The 7,761-nt window shown below is 51.5% G+C and overlaps 1 protein-coding gene and 1 long non-coding RNA gene across 3 annotated transcripts; one reads left to right on the top strand and one right to left on the bottom strand.

Annotated features, from left to right (window-relative positions):
• Positions 1 to 255: 255 nt before the first annotated feature.
• On the bottom strand, positions 256 to 7,475 carry LOC143437918 (uroplakin-3b-like protein 1). 2 transcript variants are annotated; one of them, XM_076923214.1, is made up of 6 exons: positions 7,164 to 7,475; positions 4,236 to 4,388; positions 3,868 to 4,087; positions 2,819 to 2,895; positions 2,457 to 2,577; positions 256 to 508 (listed from the first exon to the last, which is right to left on the bottom strand). In XM_076923214.1, exons 1-6 carry the CDS (start codon positions 7,243 to 7,245, stop codon positions 409 to 411), a joined length of 753 nt encoding a protein of 250 aa, XP_076779329.1. In that variant the 5' UTR covers positions 7,246 to 7,475; the 3' UTR covers positions 256 to 408. The 2 variants fall into 2 exon arrangements, with proteins under 2 accessions (XP_076779329.1, XP_076779330.1); XM_076923215.1 differs by lacking the exon at positions 7,164 to 7,475 and adding an exon at positions 5,124 to 5,551.
• Positions 4,364 to 6,200, top strand: LOC143437919 (uncharacterized). The gene is made up of 2 exons (XR_013107097.1): positions 4,364 to 4,859; positions 5,085 to 6,200. It is a non-coding gene; the product is annotated as an uncharacterized LOC143437919 (long non-coding RNA).
• Positions 7,476 to 7,761: the final 286 nt, after the last annotated feature.

The raw sequence follows: 7,761 nt of genomic DNA, 5'->3' as shown, positions 1-7,761 counted from the left end.
AAAAACTAAATTAAAAGAAAAAAACAAGGGCTGGAGAGATGGTTCAGAGGTTAAGAGCACTGGCTGCTCTTCCAGAGGTCTTGAGTTCAATTCCCAGCAACCACATGGTGGCTCACAACCATCTGTGATGGGGTCTGATGCCCTCTTCTGGTGTGTCTGAAGACAGCTGCAGAGTATTCATATACATAAAACACACGCACACGCAGACACGCACGAATGTTGAAGGTGAGGGAGACGAACCCAGGTATATGCGAGTTAAAGTACAAAGGACCCGAGACATTTATTTCTGATAAAGACTGCCTAGCCCAAGCTGTGAACTGAAAACATTTCCCTAGGGTTCCAGAAGCTTCCAGGCGGGCCCCAGCTCAGGCTCAGCACTTGGCCCCTGGAGAAAGCCCTTGAAAACTCTCAGGAGCTCCTCTCGGCCGGGAGGCTGCCCACGTGGTGCGTGTGATATCGTCGCATGCGCACTTGCTCCTCTAGGCTGGACGCGGAAGTGCTCGAGCAGCTTCAGAAGGTTCGGGGAGAGAAAGGGGTAGAGGCGGGTCAGTGAAGGACCCTAACTCTGTCTGCTTTTCTGTGGTTCCTGACCCCATCACTGACCTGATGTGGGGAGTTTAGAGGAATAACCTAGCTCTCTTTCCATCTCAGTTTCGATATCCCCCGTGCAATCGTTTGAAGCTCTTGAAAACCACAGCAGAGGTTAGATAAGATCCTTTAAAGTTATTAGTGTTGTTACTGCTATCACTATTGCTGTTGTTATTGTTGTTACTATTATTATTAGTTGGGGGGACATGTGTGTCAAGGAGCAGTGGGCCAGTGAGATGGCTCAGTGAGTGAAGGTGCTTGCTGCCAACCTGACGACTTGAGTTTGATCCCTGGGTCCCACATAGTCAAAGGAAAGAACCAACTCCAATAAGTTGTCATATGACTTCCACAAGTGTGCCGAGGTGTATACATGCTGTGTTATGTGCATGCTGTGGTGTGTGCATGCTGAGGTGTATGCATGCTGAGGTGTATGCATGCTGTGGTGTATGCATGCTGAGGTGTATGCATGCTGTGGTGTATGCATGCTGAGGTGTGTGCATGCTGAGGTGTATGCATGCTGTGGTGTGTGCATGCTGAGGTGTATGCAAACATGCTGAGGTGTGTGCATACATGCTGTGGTGTATGCATGCTGTGGTGTGTGCATGCTGAGGTGTGTGCATACATGCTGTGGTGTGTGCATACATGCTGAGGTGTATGCACACATGCTGTGGTGTGTGTATGCTGTGGTGTATGCATACATGCTGTGGTGTGTGCATACATGCTGTGGTGTATGCATACATGCTGTGGTGTGTGCATACATGCTGTGGTGTGTGCATACATGCTGAGGTGTGTGCATGCTGAGGTGTATGCATACATGCTGTGGTGTATGCATGCTGAGGTGTGTGCATGCTGTGGTGTGTGCATGCTGAGGTGTGTGCATGCTGTGGTGTGTGCATGCTGAGGTGTATGCATACATGCTGTGGTGTATGCATACATGCTGTGGTGTGTGCATGCTGTGGTGTGTGCATACATGTGGTGTGTGCATGCATAAATTAAGTGTAACACACAACAAATCAAAGCTTTACAAATCAGCTTTCTCTTCTGTCCTTTTGTGAAAGTTTCTGTTTGGTTTTTGTGAGACAAGGTCTCACTGAGTAGCCTTGGCTGGCTTAGAACTTGCTTTGTAGACCAGGCTGGCCTTGAACCTCATAGGCATCCTCCTGACTCTGCCTCTCAAGTGCTGGGACTAAGGGTCTATAACATCGTGTCTGGCTTTCCCTGTCCCTTTGTAAGTGACAGTACTGAAATGAATGAAGATATTCTTTTTTTTTTTTTTTTTTTTTTTTTGTTTTTCGAGACAGGGTTTCTCTGTATAGCCTTGGCTGTCCTGGAACTCACTCGGTAGACCAGGCTGGCCTCAAACTCAGAAATCCGCCTGCCTCTGCCTCCTGAGTGCTGGGATTAAAGGCGCGCTCCACCACCGCCCAGCGGCGCCCTGCTCTTGCCTGCAGACACACTGCCTCCTCCTCCAAAAGTCTCCAATACATCCCCACATGCCTGCCTCCCCTTCACAGAGATGGCTCTTCAGATCCCTACAGGCGTGGGGTGTCTTTTCTTCTGGGAAGCTTTGTGCCAGCCCCTGGTACTTCAGCTCTGCCTGAGATGTGAAAGCAAAAGCTTTTAGTGGGCTCCGCCTGAACTCAGTTCACCTCTCTACCTGTTGAGCCTCGCTGTTGGGAGTGATTTCTGGCTACCTGCTTGCAATTCCAGTTATGGCCGCGAGGGGGCAAGCGGCGACCACTGGGAAACCAGGCCTTTGGTGGAGACAAGGGAGAAGGGATTAAGTCAACCCCGCCCAGGCTTCAGGGACTTGACCAAATGGCAGCAAGAAGCGACCAAGGCAGCAAGCACCAGCCCAGTCCACTCACCAAGCGGATATGACCAGCACGAGGAAGACCGCAAGCAGGATGGCCAGTAGGATTGACAAGAAGGCAATGATGACCACAGTCCCCTCGCTCTGGGACCCTGGAGCTCCTCGGAATGTCTGGGCTGCGCAGGCAAGCAGGAAAGAAGTTATTTAACCCAAAAGGGGGGCCTTTGGGCAGCTTCCAGATCAACCATCCTGCGCTCAAGCTGGGGACATGTGCGAATCATGGAGGGACAGACTAGAGCAGGGTGGTGCTGTGCTTCCTGATAGGGGAAGACCTACTTTCCCCAGCCCCGTGATGTCCCCAGGTCCCTTGGTGCCCCCCACCCCCACACTAGTTTTTGACCTCTTATGTCCTCCTACCTTGCTGCAGGTAGATCTCCTTGGACCACATCGTCTCAGCCACGGGTCCCTTGGCATTCATCGCCAGGAACTTCACTCTGAGCAGGAGACCAGCACTGGTGATGGGGGCGCCCCATGGTCCAGAAACCCTCAGACTTTGGTGCCTGGGAGCCTGTCCTCTGTGACCTATTCCAGCTGTGTGACTCACTTTCATTGAGCCTCTGTGTGTGTGTGTGTGTGTGTGTTAGATCACTCAATACAAACATCTAGTGAGGGAACACAGGGACCAAGGCTGGTCTCCACCTATGAATGCATGGTCAGGATCTCTCATGGTATTTGGGCATTGAGCTGGGGGATTATTACTTTAAAAAGATGTCAGGGGGCTGGAGAGATGTTCATCGGTTAACAGGACATACTAGACACATGTCAGGTAGCTCAACTTTGGTTCCTGGGGACCAGACATGTGTGGATTCTAGGAGAACCCTAATCCATGTGAACAAAGCCACGCACAGACACACAAGCATAGTTAAAAATAAAATAAATCTTTCTCTCTCTCTCTCTCTCTCTCTCTCTCTCTCTCTCTCACTCTCTCAGAAAGAAAGATGGCTCCATGTTTAAGAGCACTTGGAATTGTTGCAAAAGATCTAAGTTCGATTCCTAGCATCCACATGGAGGCTCCCCACCTCCTGTGATGGGCATCAGGCACACGTGTGGTACACAGACATACATGTAGGCAAAATACCCATACACCTAAAATAATGCAAATAAATGTGGGGAAAAAAACTATGTAAGGACCTGCCCACAAGCCCCCCCCCCCCCCGTGAGAGGCTGGGGTGTGCTAGAGTACGTCTAGACTTTCCAGGGCCCAGGTTCCATCCCTAGCACCACAAACATAAATAAGGAAGGAAGGGACAGAGGGAGGGAGGGAAGGAGGGAAAGAGGGAGGGAGGGAAAAGACCAGGGAACCCAGCCACTCCACGTGACCTCAATGAACCACCCGGTAGCTGCCCCGGGTCTCTTGTTCGTGCCAGGCAGGGTGACCACCGCCCCCCTCCAGCTTTGTTGCTTACCTGTAGGGGCCTGCCCCCGGCAAAGGAGAGTTACAGCCCTGGGACTCCAAGGAACAGTTGTTGTCATTCCCAACACGGAGGACTCGGAGCCCGCTGTCAGGATGGCCACCCTTGTAGTGTACCCGGCTGGCCCTCAGCGTGAGGTAGTAGCCATTGCGGTCAAAGTTGGCAGGGGCGTGCGCGTCCTCTACCTTCCGTGGGGCAGTAAAGCTCTGGGCGGCTGGGGGTGGCACTGAGGGTCAGCTGGCACGTGGACAGAACCACGTGATCCATCCTAAGTACCTCCCTCCCAACGCCCCCTGCCTGCTAGACCTCTTAGACCCCAGCCCTGCCTGCCCACTTCACAGTGAGAGAACAACCGCACTTACTGTTGCTGTGAGCCACCACCAGCCAGATGGGGTCTGGGTCAGAGAGGTTGACATTCTCGAATTGGCCCAGGGGCTGCTCCAGCGTGAAGGTAGATTGTGTGAGTTTCCCCTCCAGGGTGGCACTGGGGAGCTGGGGGACATATTTAATGCTCTCTGGGGAGGGTGAGAAAAGAGGGCACAGGTAGGCTGAGTGCAGCTTCAACCAAAGAGGAGGAGTTTGTCTCCAAAGCCCCAGAACAATGGATCAATGGGGGATTAATTAAATGTCTACCACATTTAATTACTTACTTAATTTATTTTTCTCCCTTACCTCTCTGTCTGTCTGCCTGCCTGCCTGTCTGTCTGTCCGTCCGTCCGTCCGTCCGTCTGTCTGTTTGTCTGTGTATGTCTGTGTCTGTCTATCTGTCTCTGTGTCTGTGTGTGTGTGTGTGTGCGTGCGTGCGTGCGTGTGTGTCTGTGTGTGTGTGTATGTGTACATACCTATGTATGCCACAAGTCTAAGGACAACTTTTGGGTTGCTTCCCCACCATGTGCATCCTGGGGTTCAAACTCTGATCACCCGACCTGATAAGCGTCATTAGCAGCTGAGCCATTTTACCAGATCCAAAATTAAGAAATGTTTAGGTGAGATGCCCTTGGTGGGTGTGGAGTTGCTAGACCCTGTCTTGCTAGCCCACCAGGGAGGAGTGGCAGTATATCACTGGGTGATGGGCAAGGAGCAGCAGGTGGACAGAGGGAGGCTCAGGAGGCTCAGATTTGGGGCATCCAGAACCCTAGTCTGGGCTTGCCCAGAGGCTCTGGGTGTCACTCCTGCTCAAGCCATGTGGTCCACACTTGTTTGTCTGACAGGAACGAACCAGAGCTGGACATACACAGCAGAATGCTTACCTCCCAAACATGAAGACATGAGGTTAGCCCAGAACCCGTGTCAAAAGCCAGCCACAGTGTGGGATGCCGTAGGGCACCTGTAATCCCAGAGAGAGTGAGATGGAAGACAGGGACAAGAGAACCCTCAAGCTGATTGGGAGACTGGCCAAAGAAACACTGTCTCAAAGAGAAGACAGAAGGTGAGTACCAACCCCCATGGTCATCTGGCTGACCTATACACACCCTATATAGTCACACATCTGTCCCCTCATATGCACATGTGTGCAGAGACAGAGAGACAGAGAGAGACAGAGACAGAGAGAGACAGAGAGAGAGGACACAGACCGTCTAGTGGGGCCAGAGGCTGGTCCATTCAAAGACATTATTTGTTCCTGTCTTAGTTCTTTGCCACTTCCCACCATCTTCCATCTTCACCGTGGTCACATGATCACGTCAGCCCTCCTCCCTGTGACTCCTTCTCAGAGCTACACAGTTTCATATGCCATAAGGACCTCAAGGAGGCACTGTGGCTCTGCCCTCCCCACAGTCCTCCCAGAGCAGCTCTCCGCCCAGGACCAGAGCCTCAGCATACCTCCAACTCCAAGCCCCTAACACTGGGGCAATTGGAAAGATGGCATGGGCTTTTCTGCAAGCTTCATATCAATTCAGGGCTGAGCCGAGATGGCTCAGTGGTAAAGGGGTTACCTGCAAGCTTGAGGACCTGAGTTCGAATCCCCGGCATCCACATACACAGCTAAGAATGCTAACATACATGTGCCGTCCCAGCTATGGTGGACACAGGCAGGTCCCTGGACACTGACACCGGAGGTGCTCCTGGTGGTCCTCTGGGCTTCACAATGCACTGGACAGTGACACAGCGGTATAAACACTTTTAAATTTAATTTTGGGCTAAAAAGATGGCTCAGAGGTTAAGAGCACTGGCTGCTCTTCCAGAGATCCTGAGTTCAATTCCCAGCAACCACATGGTGGATCGTGACCATCTGTAATGCCCTCTTTAGCATGCAGTAGTACATGAAGGCAGGGCACTCTTATACATAAAATATATGAATAAATAAATCTTTAAACTTAATTTCTAGATCAGATGTGGTGTCATGCATTTGATCTCAGCGCTCAGGAGGCAGAGACAGATGGATCTCTGTGAGACTGAGGCCAGCCTGGTCTACGTAGTGATTTCCAGAACAGCCAGGGCTATGTATAAAGACCCTGTCTGAAAAACAAAAATTCCTGTAGAATTAATCATGTCCAAAAGTCCAGACTAGATCCTTTCCAAAGCATCTGGCCTGGAGTAGGGGTGCAGGCTAGATTTCTCCTGCCTCTAAACCAGGTTCTCAACCTGTGAATCGCAAACTCTTCGGAACAGCCACCTCCAAAAATATTTACATTGTGACTCAAGGCAGTAGCAAAACTACACTTATGAAGTAGCATCAAAAATAATTTTACGGTTGGGATCATCGCGACATGAAGAACTGTACAGAAGGGCTGAAGCATGGGGAAGGTTGAAAAGCACCTTTTAAACTCTTTGTTGTCTGAGCCAGCGAGATGGCTCATTGGGAAAAGCCGCTTGCGGCCAAACCTGATGACCCGAGCTCTGTGTCCAGGTTCTATTAACTGGCTCTCAGAAGCTCCACAGGGACATCACAACATGTATTCACACACACACACACACACACACACACACACAAATAAATAAACTACCTCAGAAGACTAAGGTATCCTACATACAGTAGGTAGTTAATATTGTCTTCATTTGAGGGAAGAGGAATGGCGGTAAGGAGAGGAGTGGTTATTTAGGAGCCATTGGTAAAAATGTAGGTGTGAGAACCCAAAGAGGAGAGGACAGTCTTCTTGCTCTTCAGCTTAGGGACTGAGGGACAGACACCTGTCTGTCACCATGTGAGGAGGGCTGACCGCCTGAAGCATCCAGGAACCCAGCCCACAACCAAGGGAGGGGATCAGGAGGCACCCAAGCTTCAAAGGAAGTATTCCATCCTACAGGGGGCTGAGTATATGGGGGCACCCCCCCACCCCAGCCTCACTCACCCAGACCTGTCCCAGGCTGGACACAAGTCACCAGCAACAACAGGGGCAGCAGCAGCACGGACTGTTTCCTGTGGAGTCCCATGGCTGGCCTGAGCTCCAACTGCTGTCCTTTCTTCAGGTCTGTCTACTGTGCAGCCCCAGCTACTCTGCCTGGGCTGGGCTGCCTGGGGCTGCTACTTTAGGGTGCCCCCTCCTCCCATCAAACTGGTTGGACAGGTTCAGGGTCTGAGGCTATAGGCTCTGGGGGATTCAGCATCACAAGGGATGGGTCCAGAAAAAAAACAAAAAACAAAAAACCAAACAAACCAGAGCAATGAGGGAGACAAGCCAGGACGCCTGCACCCCACTCCATGAGGGCCTGGGCTGGGAGGGGCCAGGTATAGAGCAGGCTGCTCTGGGTGTGGACTGTCCCATAAAGATCCTGCCTTGCCTGTCCTGGGTCTTGGCCACTAGAGCACCTCACAGTCCCCTTGTGAGGGAGGGAGTCCCTTCACCTTCTAGACAAGGCACACAGAAGGGAGGTGCCCCTGCAATGTCACCCAGGCTGAAGGGCAAAACCTTGTTCCAGCAAATGCTGGCCCTGGGACTGACATTTTCT

This window comes from Arvicanthis niloticus, chromosome 24 (assembly GCF_011762505.2).
Source record: "Arvicanthis niloticus isolate mArvNil1 chromosome 24, mArvNil1.pat.X, whole genome shotgun sequence".
NCBI lineage: Eukaryota > Metazoa > Chordata > Mammalia > Rodentia > Muridae > Arvicanthis > Arvicanthis niloticus.
Note: the sequence above shows the minus strand (reverse complement) of the source record. Positions and strands in the feature narration are given on the sequence as shown.

What these genes read in the sequence shown, in the direction of transcription:
- LOC143437918 (XM_076923214.1), bottom strand. Translation starts at nt 7,245, where the DNA reads ATGGGACTCCACAGGAAACAGTCCGTGCTGCTGCTGCCCCTGTTGTTG. An exon ending in CCGGGGGCAGGCCCCTACAG is followed by an intron (nt 2,896 to 3,867) that starts GTAAGCAACAAA and finishes TCTCCTGCTCAG; the next exon opens with AGTGAAGTTCCTGGCGATGA. An exon ending in GTGCTGGTCATATCCGCTTG is followed by an intron (nt 509 to 2,456) that starts GTGAGTGGACTG and finishes AACCTTCTGAAG; the next exon opens with CTGCTCGAGCACTTCCGCGT.